This window comes from Hordeum vulgare, chromosome 6H (assembly GCF_904849725.1).
Source record: "Hordeum vulgare subsp. vulgare chromosome 6H, MorexV3_pseudomolecules_assembly, whole genome shotgun sequence".
Lineage (NCBI taxonomy): Eukaryota > Viridiplantae > Streptophyta > Magnoliopsida > Poales > Poaceae > Hordeum > Hordeum vulgare.
In genome coordinates, this window is record NC_058523.1 from 505736144 (window position 1) to 505761274 (window position 25131).

Genomic DNA, 25131 nt, shown 5'->3' on the forward strand with positions numbered 1-25131 from the left:
TTCCTTTTTCCTTTGATTTCTTATCCTTGGCGCATAGGGCCCTTTTGGGCTGTCCCACCAGCCCACTAAGGGCTGGTGCGCCACCCTTATGGCCTATGGGCTTCCCCGGGGTGGGTTGCCCCCCCGGTGAACTCCCGGAACCCATTCGTCATTCCCGGTACATTCCCGGTAACTCCGAAAACCTTCCGGTAATCAAATGAGGTCATCCTATATATCAATCTTCGTTTCCGGACCATTCCGGAAACCCTCGTGACGTCCGTTATCTCATCCGGGACTCCGAACAACATTCGGTAACCAACCATATAACTCAAATACACATAAAACAACGTCGAACCTTAAGTGTGCAGACCCTGCGGGTTCGAGAACTATGTAGACATGACCCGAGAGACTCCTCGGTCAATATCCAATAGCGGGACCTGGATGCCCATATTGTATCCTACATATTCTACGAAGATCTTATCGTTTGAACCTCAGTGCCAAGGATTCATATAATCTCGTATGTCATTCCCTTTGTCCTTCGGTATGTTACTTGCCCGAGATTCGATCGTCAGTATCCGCATACCTATTTCAATCTCGTTTACCGACAAGTCTCTTTACTCGTTCCGTAATACAAGATCCCGCAACTTACACTAAGTTACATTGCTTGCAAGGCTTGTGTGTGATGTTGTATTACCGAGTGGGCCCCGAGATACCTCTCCGTCACACGGAGTGACAAATCCTAGTCTTGATCCATACTAACTAAACGAACACCTTCGGAGATACCTGTAGAGCATCTTTATAGTCACCCAGTTACGTTGCGACGTTTGATACACACAAAGCATTCCTCCGGTGTCCGTGAGTTATATGATCTCATGGTCATAGGAACAAATACTTGACACGCAGAAAACAGTAGCAACAAAATGACACGATCAACATGCTACGTCTATTAGTTTGGGTCTAGTCCATCACATGATTCTCCTAATGATGTGATCCCGTTATCAAGTGACAACACTTGCCTATGGCCAGGAAACCTTGACCATCTTTGATCAACGAGCTAGTCAACTAGAGGCTTACTAGGGACAGTGTTTTGTCTATGTATCCACACAAGTATTGTGTTTCCAATCAATACAATTATAGCATGGATAATAAACGATTATCATGAACTAAGAAATATAATAATAACTAATTTATTATTGCCTCTAGGGCATATTTCCAACAGTCACTTCATCACCGCATAGATGCCAATACTTCTGAAAGAAATGGGCTGGGAAACCGTGAGGTCCCGGAGCCTTGGTAGGATACATTTGAAACAAGGCGCTCTTCACTTCTCCTTCGGTGATATCTCTTGACAGCATTTCATTCATTGGGCTTCTGACTTTACAAGGAATATGTGACAGCACTTCCTCCATGCCAATCACCCCTTCCGACGTATATAGCTGCTCATAAAAAGCTATTCCCATGTTTTCAAGCTCCCTCGGATCGCTACATATGGAACCGTCTGCTCTTGTTAAGGACAAAATGCTGTTTTTCTTTCGCCTAGACGATGCCTTGTGATGAAAAAACTTTGTATTTTGGTCCCCTTCTAACAGCCATTGGATTCGGGCTCTTTGGCGCCACATAATTTCTTCCCGGAATCGCAGCTCGACAATTCTGCCTTCAACTTTAACTTCCTCGTACGATGCTGCAATACGGTGCGGGTTCTCTCGTAGCTCACCTAGTCTTGCTCGAAGTTGTTTGAGCTCGGTTCGGACCGAACCAAAGCTACTAGATCCCCAGCCGGTCAGCGCCACCGCAAGTGATTGCATCTTCTCTCCTATCTCCCGGGCGGACTTGGCTTTTGAACCCTTCCACGTGTCGTGTAACATTGTTTGGAAACTTTCATGCCTTTCCCACATAAGCTCATATCTGAACGGCCTGCCCCGTCCAATTCGTTGGTTGTGTGCCTCCATACTATTCAGAAGGAGTATAGGAGAATGGTCCGACTTGACTGCATGAAGATGACGGACCGCAGCCAGAGGAAATAGAGAGCTCCACTCCACCGATGCCAAAGCTCGATCAAGACGCACTCTGCAGGTGCCATTCCGCACTTTCCTTTCAAATGTCCAATCCAGTCCCGTATACCCCAGATCACTTAAACCGCACACATCCACCGCCTCTCTGAAGGCATTGATCTGCCCAATGTTGCGTTTGTTTGGTCCAGAGTGCTCCTCTCTCCTAAGGACTTCATTAAAGTCCCCTATGCACAGCCATGGAAGATCGCTGTCTGCCTTCAAGAACCACATCATATCCCATGTTTTATATCGCATGCTCCTGTCCGCGTCCCCATACCAGCATGTCAAACGCCATGGATCTCTCCCACTTTCCGTCACCTCCATATCGATATGATATCTCGAGAAATTCTGCAAGTCCAGCACCAGAGGCTTCCTCCAATACATGCACAGACCACCGTTTCTGCCCGCACTTCCAACCCCATACACATGGTCAAATCCCAAAGTACTTTCCAAGCCTTCCATGCGATTCTTTCCTATTTGTGTTTCCACTACACATAGAACCGTCGGCGCACTCTCCCGCGCAAGATCGCGGAGCTCATTGACTGTCGCGGGGTCGCCCAACCCACGACAGTTCCAGCAGAGTATCGACATTAGGCCGGGCGGTCCTCCTCGAGGGAGGCCGCCGATGGTGCCATCGTGAGGGTTATTGCTCCTGCTCCAAGTAGGCTGCTAGCCTTGACTGGCGAGGCTAGTTTCTTCGCCCTTTTTTGCTCTCTAGGGGAGATGTATGTAGGGGGGTGTATCTGATAGGGAATCATCCCCTACACCTTGTTTAGCTGGAACGATACTGAGTGTGCCACTCGAGGCCGATGCAGCACCACTATTCTCCTGGGTATGACTCGTGGACAGCAGAAGGTTCAGGTTTCGCCTCGCTGTTGGTTCATTCTCCTGCACTTCCCCTCCCCTTGCCGTATCTGGTTTCAGAGGGCTGGTCACGTCTTCCTCCTCACCTTGCGCCGAATCCAGGCCAGCGTCCTGGGATGACCGCTTGCGTACTGGAGACTGTTGGCGAGGGTTGGGGTCTCCTCCCCCCTTCCTCCGGTTCGGCCTCGGCCCCTCGAACGGCCACCTTGTGCATCCTGGCCTTCCTCTTTCATCCCTTGCCCTACCTCCTTACGCTGTGCCAGCATCCAACTGCCCCATTGCTTCTGTTGTGCCTCCGAGACGCCATCCCCACATTCCTCATGATTATGCCCCATTAGTCCACACACCAGGCAAAAGTATGGGACTTTTTCGTACTTCACCAGGAACATACGTCGGCCCTCTCCCACGACGACCAACCCCGTGATCCTAGTAAGCGGCTTGTTCACAAGAACACGGACTCTTACTCGCACGTAATCTCCCTCATAATACAGCCTCGGAGAGAGCTGGGTTTCCTTCACGCGTCCAATCCGTCGAGCCAATTGATCCACAATGTCCGTAGTCCGATACATCTCCGGAATCCCATGGATCTGAGCCCATACATACAGACCATCCAGGATGACCGTCGCCGGATCACTCTTCCCGTCATAGTCCTCCACTATTAGACCCATACCACGAAACAACCACGGACCTCCATGAACGACCTTCTTCCAATCTCCCAGACAATGCATCTGAAACACGAACAGATTATCTCCTGCTTCCCGAAACTTTGGGGTTTTTGCCAACCCCCACACATATTTTAGAGTTTCGAACATTGCCGCTGAAGAGAAGGGGTGTGAGGTATGCAGCCGCCCGATCGCCATCCATCTGGCATCTTCCTCAAGTTTCTTCACCTCCGCCTCGCCAACCACTACATCGTCCAGTTCTTCGTCCTTCAGATCCAGGTGTTGCAGCATGTCTTCCAACTTCCTCCCGGTCCATGGCGAGGCCGAGGACGAACCAGCGTCTCTCGCCATCCGACGGACACTAGCGGGAACCCTCGCCTAGGGAGAAGCGATCAGTCGATGAGAACTCGCGACGGCGACCTAATCGCCGTCGAAGGTCGTAAACCCTAAGCAAGAGAGTAGGTCTACTGTTGATGTCTTGTTAAGGAGGCGCCAAATAGGAAATGGGTAGCTCGTCTCGTCTAAATGGTTTCGGTATTGGGCCGGCCCAGTAACCGTGTGTTTTTGTCATGCTAGGGCCGCACATATGTTTGTTCTTTTATTTACATTTCAAAAAAAGTTAAGTACATATATTACGAAAATAACAACTAATTAATATTTTAAAGTGTTCATCCAGATTTAAAAAATATTCAAGCAGTGTAGAAAAAGTTTGCTCAACTTTCAAAAAATGTTTTTACAGTTCAAACAAAATGCATGTGGCATTTCAAAATGTTCACATGCTTCATAAGATGTACGTGCCGACATTAAAAATATATTATTAAATGTAAAATAAATGTATCTGTAATCAAAATAATGTTCCACCATTCAAAACTTGTATGGAACAAAATGTACAGGTGGTCTGCGAAGCATTTGACTTACATGTCATGTCCCTCGATGGTAGAAACCGTCGAGGAGGCTTGAGAGGCGGTGGTTTAACCGATGTGGGATGTCAACGGTTCGAGTCCGCTTATCTCCAGCCCGTGACTTAACGGATACTATGATAGTGATAGCACCATGTTGTGCCAATTCGGTGTCAAGACCGTTGGGATCAAATGGATGGTTCAAAAATGTCTAGCGAAGAGACCACTCGGTGATAAAGGAGGTCGGGTCCAAAGATAGCCATGAGGGCCTAGAAGCAGCCACCTATTAAAGAGTGTAATAGCTCACTCATCAAGCGGTCTTATACTGAATTAGATTTGTCATTTGCTTTTTTGTTTTGTTCTCTACACACCGCCCGTTACAACCTGGAAATTTGTTTCCCCCGAAACATCAGAACAATGATCACCCCTGACTTTTGTGAACCACTGGTGCCACAAAGGCCTTTGATGGTCTTATTGACGCATACAATTTTTTGTATATATTTTAGACTTTGCTTTAATAATAATGAATATATATATATATATATATATATATATATATATATATATATATATATTTGAAGTATACTCCACATTTTTAAAAAATTGCATGTTTTTTAAAATATCTTTAATATTTGTTAAAAAATGAAATACAATGTAAAAAAGTTGTTCACATAGTTCAAACAAGTGTTTCACATCATTTAAAAATATATTTCAATGTGTATTTGAATAATATTTAACACTTATTCAAAAAATATATCTAAATGAATGTTAATTATAGGGTCAAAGATGTCCATAATGTCACTTAGTGGGGGTGGATGAATAGGTGGCTACCAAATTAAATTGTTTTCTTAGTTTATTTCAGAGTTAAGTGCGGAATGTAAGTCCTCTAAAAATGTAACTAGGTGATACAATCATATATGATGTGTTACAACAAGCTAGTAAGATACACAAAACAACACACAACTAAGTAGAAACAACAAGTAAAGCTAGGATAAAGAGACAACCGAAAACGGTGGAGAGGATGATGTAATTCGAAGTTCACACACTTGGGTCTGTGCTAATCTCTGTTGAAGAGGGGGGGGGGCAACAAATGCTCCCACGACAAAGAATGTCTTACCTTATTCCATGGGAACCACAAGCAACGAACGTTTTGGCTCCCTTCCACTAGGGATAGCTCTTGTGACAATATCCAAACCTTCACAAATGATCCCGGGGCATAACCACATGACTTGATAGTTCCCGAGAAACCACAGCCGTCTAGAGTTCCTCACAAACTCAAGAGTAAAATGACTTGCAAGGATCTCACGAGGAATCAACGAACTCGAGTTTTGGTTGGATGGAAGTGTATATCGATTGCTCCTCTTGCTCTCTCTTAAATATTGAATGAATTTGAGTTGTGAGAGAGGGAGGAATCAAATTTGTAAGGTTTTGGATCTATGGTGCAAGCTTGAGTTACTTCTCATTCCAAAAGATGAAGAAGAAGCTATATATAATTAACCCTAGAATCTGCCCATTATGGCCATCCCACAAAAGTGAGATGTTCCAACCTAGTTGGATATTGTGACATGTCGGACATTCTAACTTATGCTTCGAGGCTAACTGGTGGCTACTGAACAAAAGCCGGATATTACCTTGGAATATCTGATATACCAGATCAGGCTAAAATAGGTAGATCTTTGGTCAGAATTTCTCACATAGGTTGTGGGTGATATTTGGCTATATTGTTCAGTGGCTCCACACGTGATCCATAGCACACACCCTCTTAATAATATGTCATACCTATGACTAAAATGAGAAATCATTGGTGAAAAATGACGTGTCGTCTCCCTTTATAATTTTTTCTCATGGGGAGTGCCGACCAACAAAATGGTTCATTTTCGTAGATGTGCAAACTGAAAGCATGCTCGAAACATAGTTAGTTAACTAATAATTTATTAACCATGTTTTAGAAAAAACATGTATTAAGAAGGAAAAAAGTAGATATCAAAAGATACATTTGGAAAAGGTTAATTATGTATTTGAAAAATGTTAGTATAAAGATGTATAAAAAATATTATTGATTTATACAAAAAATATACAATGCATATGAAAAAAATAGAAATGTGCTGAAAAAACATAAAATAAATAAAAAAACCCTGTAAAATTGAAGAAAGAAACTAAAAAACCCAGAAAATAATAAAGTCAAACCAGTGGAAACCCCGATAAGGAAACCATAGAAGAAAAAGTCTAAAATCACTAATTGAGAAGTACTCCTTTCAAAAGTCACTCACATCCCCCCAGGTTACGACAAATGGCGCATTGCATGTGTGTCACTTGCCGAAATATGAGAGTTTTTTTTCCGTTGATATGTTATTTTATTTTTGAAATCGTGCATCCAAATCTCGAACCGTTTTTACCATTGATTTTCTCATATTGAGATCTTCAAAACTACATCTCATGTTGGTTGGTTTTGACGAACTTATTTTATGAAATAACAGTGCCTCTTGCGGAAGGATTTTTTTGTGTTTTTTCGTTTTCGAGAGGCACGGCCGTGCCTCTCGCGAAAAAAAAACATTTTTTTGTTTCCGAGAGGCACGACCGTGCCTCTTGCGGAAGGATTTTTTGTGTTTTTTCGTTTTCGAGAGGCACGACCGTGCCTCTCGCGAAAAAAAACATTTTTTTTGTTTCCGAAAGGCACGACCGTGCCTCTTGCGGAAGGATTTTTTTGTGTTTTTTCGTTTTCGAGAGGCACGACCGTGCCTCTCGTGAAAAAAAAACATTTTTTTGTTTCCGAGAGGGACGACCGTGCCTCTCTTGGAAGCAAATCCTTTCCTCTCGTCGAAGCAAAACCGTGCATCTCGAGAAAGGGAAAAACGCGTTTTTTTTAAAGACACGACTCGCAGAAGCAAAACCCTGCCTTTCGAGAAAGATAAAAACACTTTTTTTTTAATTTTTAAGAGACACGACTATACCTCTCGCAGAAGCAAAACAATGCATGTTAAAAAAAATTAAGTTTTTTCATGAAAAAAAGTTTTTGATATATTTTTTGCCCAAAAGCTAGAAAATATCGGTGAAAAACCAAAACATCAAAATCTCCCGAAAAAACTATCTAAAAAGCTGAAAACACGTATAAAATTAAAATAAAATCCAGAAGAATCGTCCAAAATGCGACCGTGGCGGCGGCTAAAAATACAGTGGCCATGCCTAAGAATAACCTTGAAAGGCTTTGGAAGAAACGCTTTTCAGATAATTGCTACCGTAATAGTCACCTGCAGATGCATTATATAACTTTTTATTTTTTATTCCACAGTGGCTGCAAGCGAGATCTATTACAGCTCGCAGTGAGCGAGAAATAGCATTGCGGCGGCCAGGTGCTAATCTGAAACGTCATGTTCTCCGCATCTTCCGGCAGCAGGGCCGGCAACTGCCAAGAACTCTCGTGTGCTCCGCCGAGACCGCGGATTCGACGCGAGCAAAAACTGTAGTTGCACGAAAGCAGGCCGCACGCCGTGCCTGGGGAACGCGCACCGCCCGTTCGGCGAAATGCATCACCGGGACTGCCTGTCAGCAGAGCCAAGTCTTTTACCACGCGCATGGCGACCATGTTGTCAGGCAAGCGGACTGTTTCTTCAATTCTTCTCCTCCATGTCATGCAAGCGAGCTGTTTCTTCTGATACCAGTGATCCTCCTACACAAGGTACGCGCATCGATCGGCAACTCTCCATGTTCTCAAAACTAGGGTGAAAAACAACTGGAGACCATCAGATTAGGCAGTTCCTTTAGAAATCATACATGTCACAATTCTGCGGTACATGCAACTGTGGACAAAATTGGAGCTGAGAGCTATGTTTACACATGACACGGCTACAACCTACAACAGCTCCTACGTTGCACAGAAGGGTGATTAGTTGCACGAATTCAAGCTACGTACATAGTAGCAGTAGCACACATCAGTTCTGTTAGCTTCGCTGTTAACGGAGCGAAACTCCAATACCTCTTCACGCTAACAGTAATACTAGCAGATGGAGGTAGGCACTACACTACTCTCTACTGCACTCTAAAACCAAATCTACTTTGCTACAGGGTAGAAACTAACTAAGTGTAGCATTTGGTCGGCTGGTAATTCGTGGAGGCCTCAGTTGTGCAGGGGAGCGATTCCCAAGGCACGGTCGCTCTCCAGTCATCAGAAAGCGGCCCTTGCAGGTTGTTGAATGGGAAATTGATGGACCGTTGAGTTCCGTTGATGATGTTGTTGCCGATATCAGGCAAGTCGACCATGCATCTGCTCATGCTGTTGTTGCATTGTTGCGGCTGCGCAAACTCAATGTTCATGGGGGCTGATCTGTCCATGTTGGAGAGTGTGATGGGTGACGCGTTCAGAACCATCGATGCGACGTCCATCCCAGCCGGAAGGTCAAGCGGGATAGCTGAGAGGATACTCATAGCCTGGTGCTCTGCATCTGATGGGGGGAGCACTATGGATGTAGCTGGCCTGCTTATGCTGTCGATGATGTTGAGAGTGCTCTGACAGGAGGAAACTATTGAAGGAAAGTAGCCACTGCCAGTGAACTGGATGTTGGAGGAGATGATGTTGGTCATCGCGGACGATGTGTTCTCTGAGGTGTGTCGACTTCTGTGTGTAGTCTGCAAGTGGGGAGGAATGTAGGTCCCGTTTGTGCCGGGTAATGGAGGAGAGACCCATGAGTGCGAGAGCGCTCTCTGCGCTGTGGCATTGGTTTTCTTGAAAATCCTGCAGATTGCCCAGGAATCCTGCTCATGAGGGGAAAATATAAAGAAAAAAGTGTCGGTTAGTGATTTTCTTGTGAAAGGTAAACAATGTCCTACACTTATAACAGAGGGGAAAGATTAAGGGAATCCATGTCTGACATAATAAAATTTACTATGTTCTGAACATTTGCATTGTGCTAGATATAATGTGCTAGGTATTCGCAGTTTACTGTCTGTATCTTTTTCCCAAGGAAATATATTGCAAGTTATTTCAGTGTAATATTTGGAAGACATGTATTTTTAAAGTAGCAGCAATGTTCTTCAAGATTTAGAGGGCATCCTACATAAGTTGCATTCAAGTTCACATGTTCAGTGAAAAATTCAGAGCTATTTTCTCTCAAAGTTACAGTATGCAGGTTGCTTACATTTGGTGGAATGGTCTTCTCCAGTGGCTTCTTCTGCGGCAACGAAGGGTCGGTGAGTGATGGAAGCCGAAACTCATGCATCATCCAGTCAGTTTTGACACCTTTGGCCGCTCTACCCTTGTAAAAGACGAGAGACTTCTTCAAGCCTATACACTTGCTTCCATCAGAGGAGTAGATTGGTCTGTCGGTTCCGGTGGCCTTCCAGAAGCCTGCTCCGGTCACCCTGTTAGGCCTTGTGCTGTTCCGGTACTTCCTATCCCTTGGGCAGTAGAAATACCACTCCTTCTCTCCGGTGCTTGCTAGTTCTTCATTGAGAAAAACAAAAGGTTTTGGTAAGTAAGCCTGAGCAAAAAGAAGTTTCACGGCGTCTATTGTGCAACTCCATTTATAACCAAAGATCAGTTAACTTAATCCTAAGCCCCGTTTGGTGCAATCGTGGTCCAGAAATGATAGTGAGAAATACACATGAATCATGCCTGCAAGACTTTTTAACCATTTAGAACTCAACTTTGAAACTTGTAAATCAATTATTCAGTCTGCTTTAACATGATGAACGACTAAAAGCCATATTCAGTAAGCACCTACAGTATACCAAGTTCCTCAATATCATATGAGCCAAGGTGCATGCAATTATTTAGTAGTTAGTCCAATCTTCATACTTACATGAGTAAGCTTTTTTACGAGGTTTAATTACCCTAAGAAAGCCTATGTAGACTTTCCAAACAAGATTTTTTCTTGTTTTCTGAGCGCAACCTCAAAGAGACAACTAACCAAAAGATGCATGTGAGTTTCCTCTTGTTAAACGAGTAGGAAAAGAAAGATTTACTGAAATACGAGGTGCCAACAAGATGGAGCGTGTATGCTTCATGCCAGCCATGCGGATAGATGATATGTGAGCAAGTAATGTTCTTGTTGCAGAATAGAAAGACCTCATAGCTCTTTATTGATGTGTGTAGAGAAGAAAAAGATAGTTCACAAGGTATTTATAGAAGCTTACTTGGGAGATCCCATGGATCAAACTTGTAGATGTCCAGCTGCCTAATAAGCTCAATCGGAAGAGACTTCTGCTGGATTTTCCTCTTGAGGTAGAACCTGACGAGCTCTTCATCAGTTGGATGAAACCTGAAGCCAGGTAACATAACTTCATCTTGCTTCTCCATGTCATCACTTCTGATCTCCTCCATATCCTTACCACCGTAAAACAAACCGGTGGCCGGATGCTAAGTAACTAGCGCAAGCAAAGCTAACCTTAGCTTTAATTATCAGTAGCGTACCAAACCCTAATGACCGATGTGTAAGGTCAGACTTTACTGGACAAGAACTAGCTAAGGATTTGGGTTTCTACTGATTACTGGAGATGGAAGAGGGATCACGCTCGACGACTTGAACGTAAGATTGACCTAACCTAAACAACCTAGCTCTAAGCACTGCCTGTTCCTTATCAACCAGAGCGAGCAAGAAAACTATGAGGGAACTATGGCATGCAGCTACTTAAAGAGAGAAGGAAGCTCGGGCTTAAGTCCCAGACTTGCACTTAGCTCTCTTAGCTGCTCCCTTTGTAGGGTCTTCCTTCCCGCTATTCGGCTTATTGTTCACACCTTTGCACACACGCAAGAACAAGCTCTTATAGCAGATCTTTAGAATACACCTGTCGTTGAACTCTGGTTATAGGGTCTCTTTGGTCTTTACTCCATGACGAGGATCTCAATGAACTGTACAAATATGGCTGCCATTTTGGGATTAACATTCTTTAGATCGCTTAGCAAGAAATTAATTAATGTTGCTTTGCATCTAACATAGTTCAGACTTCAGACATACGTGTTCGGCTTATAATTATGTCTTCTGAGAGAATAATCTACTAGCTCACTAGATTGCTAGCTTAATATTTTTTATTGTGGCTTCCTTGTCCATAGTTGATCTGTAAGTAACAATTCCCAACACATCAAGAGACTTCCAAATTCCAAGCAAGTACAGTTTTATATTGGAACACTGGGAGTGTAATTCCCTCTGACAACATCTATATTTTACATTGGTATCAACATCTATATCCCCTCCCCACGTTTGATCCCCGCTCCTGATCCAAAAATTCCTTTCAAATCAGGTCTTTCCCTTCATTCCTATCATTTCAGTGCTAAGGATAATAACTCTTAAAATAGTAGCAAAAATGGGAGTCAAAGAACATTGCTTAGGATTTTGAATGCATTATTTGCTCAATTTGTGTGTTCCTAATTTGAACAATAAAAAAGTTCTGAATGGGAAACTGATGCTTATGAACTTGTATTTTCAGTAATTGAAGAGAAACAATGCGGGAAATACCGATTACTCACATTGGTAGTTACACGTTTCTCATACCTAGAATAGAGCCGAAAAGACAAGAGTCATACCCGGCAAAATTACTGACCTGTCCTATTGAAAAGATGCTAATGTCTCTGGCTGTTGTAAACTTGTGAATGGTCAAACCTGAGATAAATCTAGCCTCAGTTATTAGTTTACTCTATGGATAGTGATGTATTAGTTGCTGATGTGTTACAGCCAAGGGGGGTTAACTACCTTTGTACGCATTCGGTTGTCACTACTCTGAAAGTCCTACATTTGTCTGCAACAGCACATCTATTGATATGGACTAGGTGCACACCTCTCTTGACTATTTACCTGCCCAACCAATTCCAACTTGAAGAAGGCTAGTTGTCATCCTTTATACATTATGTTCGTTTGTATAACTTGTATCATATTTCTCGACAAATCAGTTGCTCTTCTGAAGGAAGTATTATGGCATGTGACTAATCTTATGCATCTGATGTTTGCACCATGGATGCATCATGCATGGATGTGCTACAACTGCTAAGGTGAAATAAGCCAAGTATGGGAAAAATGAAGATGCCTTACTGTCACTAGGCTACCATCATAGTCACATGCCACCATACTTTAACCGGAAAATCCAGACCTGCCCATTCGTGCAGCATTGGGCGCATCACAGGGAACTTCTACAGACATTGATGCGAAAATCCTGCATGGATCCAAGTGTAGCCTTCTCATTCTTCACCACCAACCAGGGAGAGAGAGAGAAAAAAAGAAGTATGAAACCCAAAATCCCATGGAACCAAGTTTTTTGCAAACCCTGTCCTCCGAGCACCCAACAGGGCAAGGACCTTCGCATTAAATGATGCTGGGAGGTCACTGCTAATAGGGGATTATAGATGGTCTTAGGGTCAAACGTCTGTGGCCAAGTGCTAACGAGTCGGTTCACGGATACCCGCGCATGCAGTTTTCCTATTGAGGTTTGAGAGTTCCGTACACTACTCTTTTTTTTTTAGCAGAGTACAATCGAAGTTGCTGACATATACGAACGTACACTCACCCCTATGAACGCACACACGCACATTCTACCCCTATGAGCACCTTCGAGAGAAGGGGAAAATGCAAGCACCAACGTCAAGTCTGGAACTTGAACTCTGATGGACAGGGGATACCACAGTCCTCCTAACCATCCAACCACGGGTTGGTTTGCGTTCTGTACACTACTCACTGGCCTCTTGTCGGTGACTTACTACTGAAGACCTTACTGATGGATGCATCTGTACACTTGTTGTACAGATTTGTAATGACTATACTGTCTCAGTACGCTGGTCACCTCAACTATTCTTTCGGGGCCGGTTTCTGTCAAGCTCCCTTCATAGATAATTAACCATCATTTTCGACGAAATGGAAAGGCAGTTTCCTTCAAAAACTTATCGCCTGTGTACACAAACCATCTTTTTCGTCTAATGAAAACTTGAAAAGGCTGCCAGTTCCTCGATGAAAAAAACACCATGGCGTCCTGATATTCGGGCGACGGTGCAAGTAAATCACTGACTGGTGGGCCAGATGCAGCTGCGTCTCTCCTACTCACTCGTGCCTGTCCATTGATCGGGTCGTGTGCATCAACCCACTCGTGCGGCCTCTCGTTTGATGTTACCACCTACGTGCTGCTACCCTACTCGGGCGGCTGGGGTCAAACCCTTCCGGTTCAAGTCTCCTCCGTCGCATGCCCCTTGGTATTCGTGGCCCCTGTAATAAGTTTGTTAGCATCCAGGATCCCATGTTTCCAGGGTGCAGACTCCCAATTTAATCCCTTTGTACTCTTCCTTCCTACGCGGCCAATCGATGCATGCGCTGAGGCCGTGTTTGTGCGTGGCACGCCGAGCTTGGCACCTCGTCCGTTGCCCCCGTGCACGTGTGGCCTGGGACAGTGCCTCCCTCGGGCCCAGGTAAACTTGGCGTTTTTGGCAAAGTTCTACGCCGGAAAACGGCTCCAACTGTTCCCAGCGTTTCTCGACGGGCATTACACAGATGATACCCGGCGCGCTGCCGCGGAAACTGTTGAAAAATAATTTGATCTTTTAAAACATGAGAAAATTTATGAAACATAGAATAATTTGATGATAATTTTTTTTAAAATATATTGTTTAGAGTAAACATCTAATTTTTTGATGAAAAATACAAAAATAAGTATGAATTTTGTTTTCTTAACTTATTACCTTGACAATAAACCGGCGAGGCGATATGTGATGAAAAGAACGTTGAGTAGAGACGGTGTAGACAACTTCACTCTTGACTAAACCTACAACAATGATGATAACTACAGATTTGCATTCATAAAAAGAATGACCGCATAGAAAAATAAAATGCGAGTTAACTCATAATTTGATTTTTTATATAAAAAAGTTGTTTGTAATTCATGAGGCTCACTCTTGAATAAATCATGCTTCTCACCGGATCAACCATGTGTAGTGTACTGCACCAATTCACCATAATATACCCAGTTATCTCTAATTCTTTTTATTTGTCTTGTGTGGTGTGCAACCATCACCACTAAAAAGGTTGCTTGGAATACCGGGTTTCGGGGGAATGAAGACATCTGGGCTGCTTGTAGGAGAAAAATATGGACATGAAGTGCAAGATAATGAGATTGATAAAATGTGGGTGTTTTGGATTCGAAATCAGATGATCACATTAACAACATGTGAAGTCTAACCAAATGGTTGAACGAATAATTGTGTTGGACATTTGGAGTGGATCGTATGACGTGAAGACATATATAGATAGCAGAAGAAACCTAAAATGACGTACTTGCTTGAGAGGGCACAAGAAGGTTGATTGTTATTTGCCATAGGTTGCATTGGGAGCATGTGCCTGAAGAGTAAGTGGAAAAGAGTTTTTATATGGTGCACCTACTTGATGATGTGGATAGGTTGCATGTTAAAATAAATAAGATAGTGGGGATGAATCTCTTAGGTATATAGGATACGGATTATTACTCCCACCTTTTCTTGAGACATTGAACATAGATTGCTTGGACAGACTCTAGGCCCAAATATGAATGCGTTATCTCCTTGAATGTTGCCGGTTTTGAAATGGACAAAGAGTACGAGTTTTCAGAAGAGACTCACAATATTGGGTGAGTGTGGATTCGGCCCTCGCGTCGCTCCCTACCGGGGCGACACAGGCGGCGACTGAACTCTCGTCCACCGCGCCCCACCTCGCTCCCCTCCTCTCGCAGTCGTCGATAGCCACCGTTGGACGAAGCCCACACTGATCCGACAGCGGCGAGGCATCTTCTTCTGCATCACCCGCGAGGGGGAGATGGCAGCGGCGGGCGGCGGATGGCGGCTGCCGTTCGGTGCTGGTGGTGGGTGGGGCTATGGGGCAATGGCCTTGGTCCGAGATCCCGACGCGGTCTGGGCGTGGACGGCATGCGTGCGCGCGGCAGCGACTCGGCTCCGAAGGTGCGTGTGAGGCATAGATCGATGACCGGGCACAACGACGGCTGGCGCATGTTGAGTGTGGCGACCGGCGACGTGACGGGGGTGTTGCTCTAGAGTGCGAGGTGTGATGCGAAGGGGGATCTTGCTTGTCTCATCTGCCTTGTTGCTTCACTCATGTGGCTCGGATTGGATCTGGTGCGATCTTGCTTCGATCTAGGTGTTGCGCTTCGCGATGTGGCATTGGTTGCTGCGGTGGTGGTGGTCATGGTGGTGGACGATGGCTTCGGCCGGGGTGGTGGTGCGTGTCTGGTCACAGTGGATCGTGGGATCCCGCGGCCAGAATGAGGTCGGCCTAGACAGTTAGTGGTTGGTGGGCGGCGGGTGTTCGGCGCAACTGTGGGAGAAATCTTTGCTCCGGTCTTCATCGAAGTCGAAGACGACAGCGCCCGCGGGTGTCATTATAATTCTTGGAAGCGTTGTCATGGAGGTGTGCTATTTCTCCCCAAGGATTGGGTCCTGGAGGGAAACCTCAGATCCGGTGGATCGGACGATGGAGGCGTCTTCACGTCTTTCTCCTCCTTGGGGGCATCATCTCGAAGCTGGCTACGACTAGGAGACTAGAGGATTGTGGCATCTTCGTCGTGGATGGCGACATCTTTGGCGCGTGGTTTGGTGAGGCAGGGCGCTGGTTTCTGATTGGCAGCGATGATGGCGTTTAGAGGAGCTCGGGTCGCGGCCCGGACTTCGGTAGTTGGTTCTTCGAGGCGTGTCCAAGGTGGTCTTCTATGGGTTGCTTGGTTGCTTTGAAGTCGGAGCAGCGGTAGAGCGGGTCGAGGTGGTGATGATGATGGGAGCTCGATGGTCGTTTGCGAAGGGCATGGCCGGTGCAAGTCCTGCATATTTTCTGAAAGCACATATGCTCCCATGGTGGTTTTGCTAATTCATGACAACATACATTGTCTCTTGGACTAATACTTTTACCTAGTATATTTTAGATATAGTTCACACAGAGGATTGGCTAAGGATTATGTGAACAAGCCCCGAGGAAGGAAAGGGATAGGATTGGCCAAGCTTCAAGCTTCAAGACTCTACATTTTATATTTTGTGAGAAGTTACACTTGAGTCCATAGAAAGCCAATACTATTAAAAGGGGATGAGGTGACTATGATGATATGGTTCCTCAAGTGCTTAGAGAGAGCCACCGAAAATACTCATGAAATTCTCCCACAAATATTCTGTCCAACCCTAAATATCCAAAATTTGGTGCCACCAACTTTATCCATTCAGCCATACCAAGTTTTACACGACACAGATCCCATGCCAAACCCAAGAGTCTTGGTACCACCAAGTTCCATTTTGGTGCAACCGAAATCAGTGCCCCCGGCTGTGTTAACCAACTTCTTAAAATCCGAATTTCCTATTTTTGAGAATTGGTCCCACTTAGTTGAGGAAACTGACTAGGCTAGCCAAAATCGATACTAGATTCATATGTCGGTCTCACCAAGTTGCCACATTTTGCCCAGGTCGGTGCGACCGAGCTTTACTTTGGTTTTACCGAGTTGGGCAATAATGTTGTAACGGTGGGATTTTTGGAGATGCCTATGTATACCCCTACACCACCTCACATTCGCAGAGGAAGCACTCAGAACGACCAAACACTTGCCATATTCATTTTTCTAAGAGAGAGCCACCTACTCATGTGTTGAGATCAAGATATTCCATTCCTACCATATGAGTCTTGATTTCTATCATCCCCAAGTTGCTTTCCACCCAATCAATCTCTTCTACCAAGCCAAATCTGTGAGAGAGTAATTGAGTGTTGAGGAGACTATCTTTTGAAGCACAAGAGCGAGGAGTTCATCATACTACCACATCTATTACCTTTTGGCGGGTGGTGTCTCCTAGATTGGTTAGGTGTCGCTTGGGAGCCTCCTACTTCATGTTGTGGAGTTTAACCAAGAATTTTGTACGGGCAAGGAGATGTTGGGGAACGTCGCATGGGAAACAAAATTTTTCCTATGCGCACGAAGACCTATCATGGTGATGTCCATCTACGAGAGGGGAAGAGTGATCTACGTACCCTTGTAGACCGTACAGTAGAAGCGTTAGTGAACGCGGTTGGTGTAGTGGAACATCCTCACGTCCCTCGATCCGCCCCACGAACTATCCCGCGATCAGTCCCACGATCTAGTGCCGAACGGACGGCACCTCCGCGTTCAGCACACGTACAGCTCGACGATGATCTCGGCCTTCTTGATCCAGCAAGAGAGACGGAGAGGTAGAAGAGTTCTCCGGCAGCGTGACGGCGCTCCAGAGGTTGGTGATGATTTCGTCTCAGCAGGGCTCCGCCCGAGCTCCGCAGAAACGTGATCTAGAGGAAAAACCGTGGAGGTATGTGGTCGGGCTGCCGTGAAAAGTCGTCTCAAATCAGCCCTAAAACCTCCGTATATATAGGTGGGAGAGGGGGGGCCTTGCCTTGGGGCTCAAGGAGCCCCAAGGGGGTCGGCCGAGCCAAGGGGGGAAGGTCTCCCCCCCCCAAACCGAGTTGGACTTGGTTTGGTGGGTGGGAGTCCTTCCTTCCCTTCCCACCTCCTCCTTTTTTTTCTTTCTCTTTGATTTTTCTTCCAATGCGCATAGGGCCCTTTTGGGCTGTCCCACCAGCCCACTAAGGGCTGGTGCGCCACCCTCAAGGCCTATGGGCTTCCCCGGGGTGGGTTGCCCCCCCGGTGAACTCCCGGAACCCATTCGTCATTCCCGGTACATTCCCGGTAACTCCGAAAACCTTCCGGTAATCAAATGAGGTCATCCTATATATCAATCTTCGTTTCTGGACCATTCCAGAAACCCTCGTGACGTCCGTGATCTCATCCGGGACTCCGAACAACATTCGGTAACCAACCATATAACTCAAATACGCATAAAACAACGTCGAACCTTAAGTATGCAGACCCTGCGGGTTCGAGAACTATGTAGACATGACCCGAGAGACTCCTCGGTCAATATCCAATAGCGGGACCTGGATGCCCATATTGGATCCTACATATTTTACGAAGATCTTATCGTTTGAACCTCGCGTTTAGCTAGTCTCCGTTTATTTCGTAGCTTTCATTTCGTGTTACCAATCACTTAGCAACTGAACCGGTATCCAATACCCTCGCGCTACTAGGAGTACTAGTAAAGCACACATCAATATCATGTATATCAAATATACTACTTTCGACTTTGCCAGCCTACTTATCTACCAAGCATCTAGGGTAGCTCCACCTCAGTGACCGTTCCCCTCATAACAGAAGCACTTAGTCTCGGGTTTGGGTTTAGACTTGGGTCTCTTCCTTAGTGCAGCAACTGTTTTGCTGTTTCACGAAGTATCCCTTCTAGCCCTTGCCTTTCATGAAACTTAGTGGTTTTACTAACCATCAACCATTGATGTTCCTTCTTGATTTCTACTTTTGCAGTGTCAAACATCGCGAATCGCTCAAGGATCATTGTATCTATCCTTGATATGTTATAGTTCATCACGAAGCTGTCACAGCTTGGTGGCAGTGACTTTGGAGAACCATCACTATCTCATCTGGAAGATTAGCTCCCACTTGATTCAAGTGATTGTCGTACTCAGACAATCTGAGCACACGCTCAACGATTGAGTTTTTCTCCTTTACTTCATGGACAAAGAATCTTGTCGGAGGTATCATACCTCTTAACAAGGGCACAAGCATGAAATCACAATTTCATCTCTTTAGAACATCACTCATGTTCCGTGACGTTTCAAAACGTCTTCGGCGCCACGCTTCGAAGCCATTAAGTATTTTGCACCTAACTATCGCGTAGTCATCAGAAACGTGTATGTCGGATGTTCACAACATCCACAGACGACGCTCGAGGTGCAGCACACTGAGTGGTGCATTAAGGACATAAGCCTTCTGCGCAGCAACGAGGACAATCCTCGGTTTTACAGACTTAGTCTGCAAAGTTTGCTACTATCAACTTTCAACTAAATTTTCTCTAGGAACATATAAAAAACAGTAGAGCTATAGCGCAAGCTACATCGTAATTCGCAAAGACCATTAGACTATGTTCATGACAATTAGTTCAATTAATCATATTACTTAAGAACTCCCACTCAAAAAGTACATCTCTCTAGTCATTTGAGTGGTACATGATCCAAATCCACTATCTCAAGTCCGATCATCATGTGAGTCGAGAATAGTTTCAGTGGTAAGCATCTCTATGCTAATCATATCAACTATACGATTCATGCTCGACCTTTCGGTCTCATGTGTTCCGAGGCCATGTCTGCACATGCTAGGCTCGTCAAGAGTAACCCGAGTGTTCTGCGTGTGCAACTGTTTTGCACCCGTTGTATGTGAACGTTGAGTCTATCACACCCGATCATCACGTGGTGTCTCGAAACGAAGAACTGTTGCAACGGTGCACAGTCGGGGAGAACACAATTTCGTCTTGAAATTTTAGTGAGAGATCACCTCATAATGCTACCGTCGTTCTAAGCAAAATAAGGTGCATAAAAGGATTAACATCACATGCAATTCATAAGTGACATGATATGGCCATCATCACGTGCTTCTTGATCTCCATCACCAAAGCACCGGCACGATCTTCTTGTCACCGGCGCCACACCATGATCTCCATCAACGTGTTGCCATCGAGGTTGTCGTGCTACTCATGCTATTACTACTAAAGCTACATCCTAGCAAAATAGTAAACGCATCTGCAAGCACAAACATTAGTATAAAGACAACCCTATGGCTCCTGCCGGTTGCCGTACCATCGACGTGCAAGTCGATATTATCTATTACAACATGATCATCTCATACATCCAATATATCACATCACATCGTTGGCCATATCACATCACAAGCATACCCTGCAAAAACAAGTTAGATGTCCTCTAATTTTGTTGTTGCATGTTTTACGTGGTGACCACGGGTATCTAGTAGGATCGCATCTTACTTACGCAAACACCACAACGGAGATATATGAGTTGCTATTTAACCTCATCCAAGGACCTCCTCAGTCAAATCCGATTCAACTAAAGTTGGAGAAACCGACACTTGCCAGTCATCTTTGAGCAACGGGGTTACTCGTAGCGATGAAACCAGTCTCTCGTAAGCGTACGAGTAATGTCGGTCCAAGCCGCTTCTATCCAACAATACCGCGGAATCAAGAAAAGACTAAGGAGGGCAGCAAAACGCACATCACCGCCCACAATAACTTTTGTGTTCTACTCGAGAAGACATCTACGCATGAACCTAGCTCATGATGCCACTGTTGGGGAACGTCGCATGGGAAACAAAAAATTTCCTATGCGCACGAAGACCTATCATGGTGATGTCCATCTACGAGAGGGGATGAGTGATCTACGTACCCTTGTAGACCGTACAGCAGAAGCGTTAGTGAACGCGGTTGATGTAGTGGAACGTCCTCACGTCCCTCGATCCGCCCCGCGAACTATCCCGCGATCAGTCCCACGATCTAGTGCCGAACGGACGGCACCTCCGCGTTCAGCACACGTACAACTCGACGATGATCTCGGCCTTCTTGATCCAGCAAGAGAGACGGAGAGGTAGAAGAGTTCTCCGGCAGCGTGACGGCGCTCCGGAGGTTGGTGATGGTCTCGTCTCAGCAGGGCTCCGCCCGAGCTCCGCAGAAACGCGATCTAGAGGAAAAACCGTGGAGGTATGTGGTCGGGCTGCCGTGAAAAGTTGTCTCAAATCAGCCCTAAAACCTCCGTATATATAGGTGGGAGAGGGGGGGCCTTGCCTTGGGGCTCAAGGAGCCCCAAGGGGGTCGGCCGAGCCAAGGGGGGAATGTCTCCCCCCCCAAACCGAGTTGGACTTGGTTTGGTGGGTGGGAGTCCTTCCTTTCCTTCCCACCTCCTCCTTTTTTTTTCTTTCTCTTTGATTTTTCTTCCAATGCGCATAGGGCCCTTTTGGGCTGTCCCACCAGCCCACTAAGGGCTGGTGCGCCACCCTCAAGGCCTATGGGCTTCCCCGGGGTGGGTTGCCCCCCGGTGAACTCCCGGAACCCATTCGTCATTCCCGGTACATTCCCGGTACCTCCGAAAACCTTCCGGTAATCAAATGAGGTCATCCTATATATCAATCTTCGTTTCCGGACCATTCCAGAAACCCTCGTGACGTCCGTGATCTCATCCGAGACTCCGAACAACATTCGGTAACCAACCATATAACTCAAATACGCATAAAACAACGTCGAACCTTAAGTGTGCACACCCTGCGGGTTCGAGAACTATGTAGACATGACCCGAGAGACTCCTCGGTCAATATCCAATAGCGGGACCTGGATGCCCATATTGGATCCTACATATTCTATGAAGATCTTATCGTTTGAACCTCAATGCCAAGGATTCATATAATCCCGTATGTCATTCCCTTTGTCCTTCGGTATGTTACTTGCCCGAGATTCGATCGTCAATATCCGCATACCTATTTCAATCTCGTTTACCGGCAAGTCTCTTTACTCGTTCCATAATACAAGATCCCGCAACTTATATTAAGTCACATTGCTTGCAATGCTTGTGTGTGATGTTGTATTACCGAGTGGGCCCCGAGATACCTCTCCGTCACACGGAGTGACAAATTCCAGTCTTGATCCATACTAACTCAACTAACACCTTCGGAGATACCTGTAGAGCATCTTTATAGTCACCCAGTTACGTTGCGACGTTTGATACACACAAAGCATTCCTCCGGTGTCAGTGAGTTATATGATCTCATGGTCATAGGAACAAATACTTGACACGCAGAAAACAGTAGCAACAAAATGACACGATCAACATGCTACGTCTATTAGTTTGGGTCTAGTCCATCACATGATTCTCCTAATGATGTGATCTTGTTATCAAGTAACAACACTTGCCTATGGCCAGGAAACCTTGGCTATCTTTGATCAACGAGCTAGTCAACTAGAGGCTTACTAGGGACAATGTTTTGTCTATGTATCCACACATGCACCATGTTTCCAATCAATACAATTATAGCATGGATAATAAACGATTATCATGAACTAAGAAACATAATAATTACTAATTTATTATTGCTTCTAGGGCATATTTCCAAGAGGAGATTGCGTGCTTCATGAAGATCTACCTAGAGTGAGGCTAGTCCTTCGTGGACGTAAGCCGTGATGGAGTAGACAAGGTTGCTTCTTCGTGGACCCTTCGTGGGTTGAGACCTCCGTGGACTCACACGGCTGTTACCCTTCGTGGGTTGAAATCTCCATCAATGTGGACGTACGATAGCACCACCTATCGGAACTATGACAAAAATCACCGTGTCAATCTTTGTGTTTGATCTTCTTAAACTCTACTCCTTACTTTACATGTGCGCGTCTTTACTTTCCGCTGGTATACTCATAGACTTGCATGTGTAGGGTGTGTTTGACTCGCTATAATTGCTAAAATCTACCAACCTTTAAAATTGGGAAAAGGCTAGGTTTTAATTTGTGTAGTAGTCTATTCACCCGCTCTAGAAATTCCTTCCAGTGATCCCACAATTGGTATGAGAGCTATGGTCTTCATAGACTTGGTTTAATCACCATTGAAGGAAGATGAATGTGTCTAGTTTGGGGAATCTTAGTTGTAGAGTGCCTATTGTCAATGGGAAGTACTATAGTCAATGAAAAGGTGAAATGCTTGACATATTTGATGAATTCCGTTTGAGCAAGTATGTTGAAAATCCCTATATGCCTCCCATTGATCCCTTACATCCTTCTCACGATGAAGAAGTTAATATGCTTTGCAATCTTAAAACTGTTAACTCTTCATTAGAGGATTGCGAGGATTTTTTCTTAATCAAATGAAGAACTTTGAGTGTGCTTATACTTTGTGGAAAGATTTGTAGAAAGTATATCCTGGCTACTCCTTGAAAAAACTTGATGTCATTTTCCAAAAATCTATTGTCTTTCACAAAATAAAGCCCAATGATCCAAACTTTGATAATCATCTATTTGAGCTTCATGACCTCATGCATTCTAAAGGATATCTAATTGCCATCAATAACATCATTGTTGAAGCCATTCACATTCACAAACTTGAACATTGTTATGGTCAAAATTCTAACGAATCTCTTGATTCTTGTGACGATGATATTCCATCTAACAATGACAATGTGGAGCATAGCTACTATGATGAAGATGAAAAGTTTGACATCGAATATAAGAAGACCATGAGGAGCCTAAGTCTTATGGCAAACCTTAGAGACTACATGGCCAAAGGAAAGGAGTGGATTCTCGACAGTGGATGCACCGATCACATGACCGGGGATAGAGACATGTTTCAAAAGATCACACCAAACCATGGACCATGAAGGTACGTGACTCTTGGAGACAATTCCAAGGGTAAGGTACTTGGTCTTGGTAAGGTGGTCATATCTCATTATAGTTCCATTCAAAATGTCATGATTGTTGAATCCCTTGGCTACAATCTTCTTTCCGTATCTAGACTAGCGGACTTTAGTTTCAATGTGCTATTTACGAAAGTTGATTGCCAACTGTTTCGTCAAGATAATCATAATGTGGTCTTTACCGATTTTCGTAGAGGTGACCTATACATTGTCGTTGTCACTAAAAAAATCCAAACCTCGTACATATCTTATTGCAAAATCTTCTAAAGGTTCGTTATCGGATAGAAGGCTAGGACATGTTGGTATGCGCAATCTAGACAGGCTTATCAAATGTGATCATATCCTTGGTGTTAAAGATGTTATCTTTGACAAAGATATACTTTTTAGTGCTTATCAAGCAGGATAACAAGTCGGTGGAAGTCATCCCGTGAAGAACATCATGACTACTAGAAGGCCAATCGAGATGCCTACAAGAGCCTCGGTGGAAATTCTTTTAGTCTAGTTATGGGTGATGATTTTTTCACATTTTGGTGGGCATTGTTTCTTGATGACAAGTCACAGGTACAAAAGATCTTCAAGAACTTCGCTCGAAAACCCCAAAATCAGTTTGAAGTGAAGATCAAGAAAGTTCAAAGCGACAACGGATCGGAGTTCAAACACATAAAATGGAATCTTTTCTTGACGAAGAGGGTATCTCACATGAGTTCTCGGCGACGTACGCACCTCAACAAAATGGAGTAGTTAAGAGGAAGAACTAGACTCTCATAGAGATCTGAGAACGATGCTCGACGAATACAAGACACCAAGACACTTTTGGGCAGAAGTCGTAAAAATAGCTTGTCATGCCACAAACCGACTCTACTTACACAAGCTTCTCGGTAAAACGACGTACGAGCTAGTCACCTGTAACAAACCCCAAGTTGGATACTTTCGGGTAATCGACTCAAAGTGCTACTTTCTTGATAAACATCGTTGTTCCAAATTTGCTTCTAAATCATGAAGGTTTCCTACTTGGTTACAGGTCAAACTCTCACACTTACCGTGTCTACAACAACTTCACTCAAAAAGTTGAAGATACGATAGATGTGAAGTTTGATGAATCTAATGGTTCGCAAGTCGAAAAATTGCCAAATGATTTAGGAGAAAAGGAACGTTCAGAAGCCATTCAAGACTTGTCCGTCGGTAAGATTCGTCCCAAGGAGGTGAAGGAAAGTACTTCATCAACACAAGTGGAAGCTCCTACTTCGCGTCAAGGTGAACCAAAAAACGACATGGAGGCATCCACAAGTGGTACACGACAGGATGAAGACGAGGAAGGAGTACATCATGATGATCCACCTCAACCTTCTTCACCACTACCTCAAGGAGATGATACCTTCAATGACAACAAAGAAGAACATGATGATGAGGAAGCTCCAC

The 25131-nt window shown here is 44.7% G+C and overlaps 1 protein-coding gene across 1 annotated transcript; it reads right to left on the reverse strand.

Annotated features, from left to right (window-relative positions):
* Window positions 1–8264: 8264 nt before the first annotated feature.
* On the reverse strand, window positions 8265–11192 carry LOC123404101 (putative NAC domain-containing protein 94). The gene is made up of 3 exons (XM_045098028.1): window positions 10585–11192; window positions 9588–9892; window positions 8265–9204 (listed from the first exon to the last, which is right to left on the reverse strand). The coding sequence occupies exons 1-3, from the start codon at window positions 10769–10771 to the stop codon at window positions 8530–8532; spliced, it is 1167 nt and encodes a 388-aa protein (XP_044953963.1). The 5' UTR covers window positions 10772–11192; the 3' UTR covers window positions 8265–8529.
* Between the last annotated feature and the right edge of the window lie 13939 nt (window positions 11193–25131).

What these genes read in the sequence shown, in the direction of transcription:
- LOC123404101 (XM_045098028.1), bottom strand. Translation starts at nt 10,771, where the DNA reads ATGGAGGAGATCAGAAGTGATGACATGGAGAAGCAAGATGAAGTTATG. An exon ending in TGATCCATGGGATCTCCCAA is followed by an intron (nt 9,893 to 10,584) that starts GTAAGCTTCTAT and finishes TTCTCAATGAAG; the next exon opens with AACTAGCAAGCACCGGAGAG. An exon ending in AGAAGACCATTCCACCAAAT is followed by an intron (nt 9,205 to 9,587) that starts GTAAGCAACCTG and finishes CCTCATGAGCAG; the next exon opens with GATTCCTGGGCAATCTGCAG.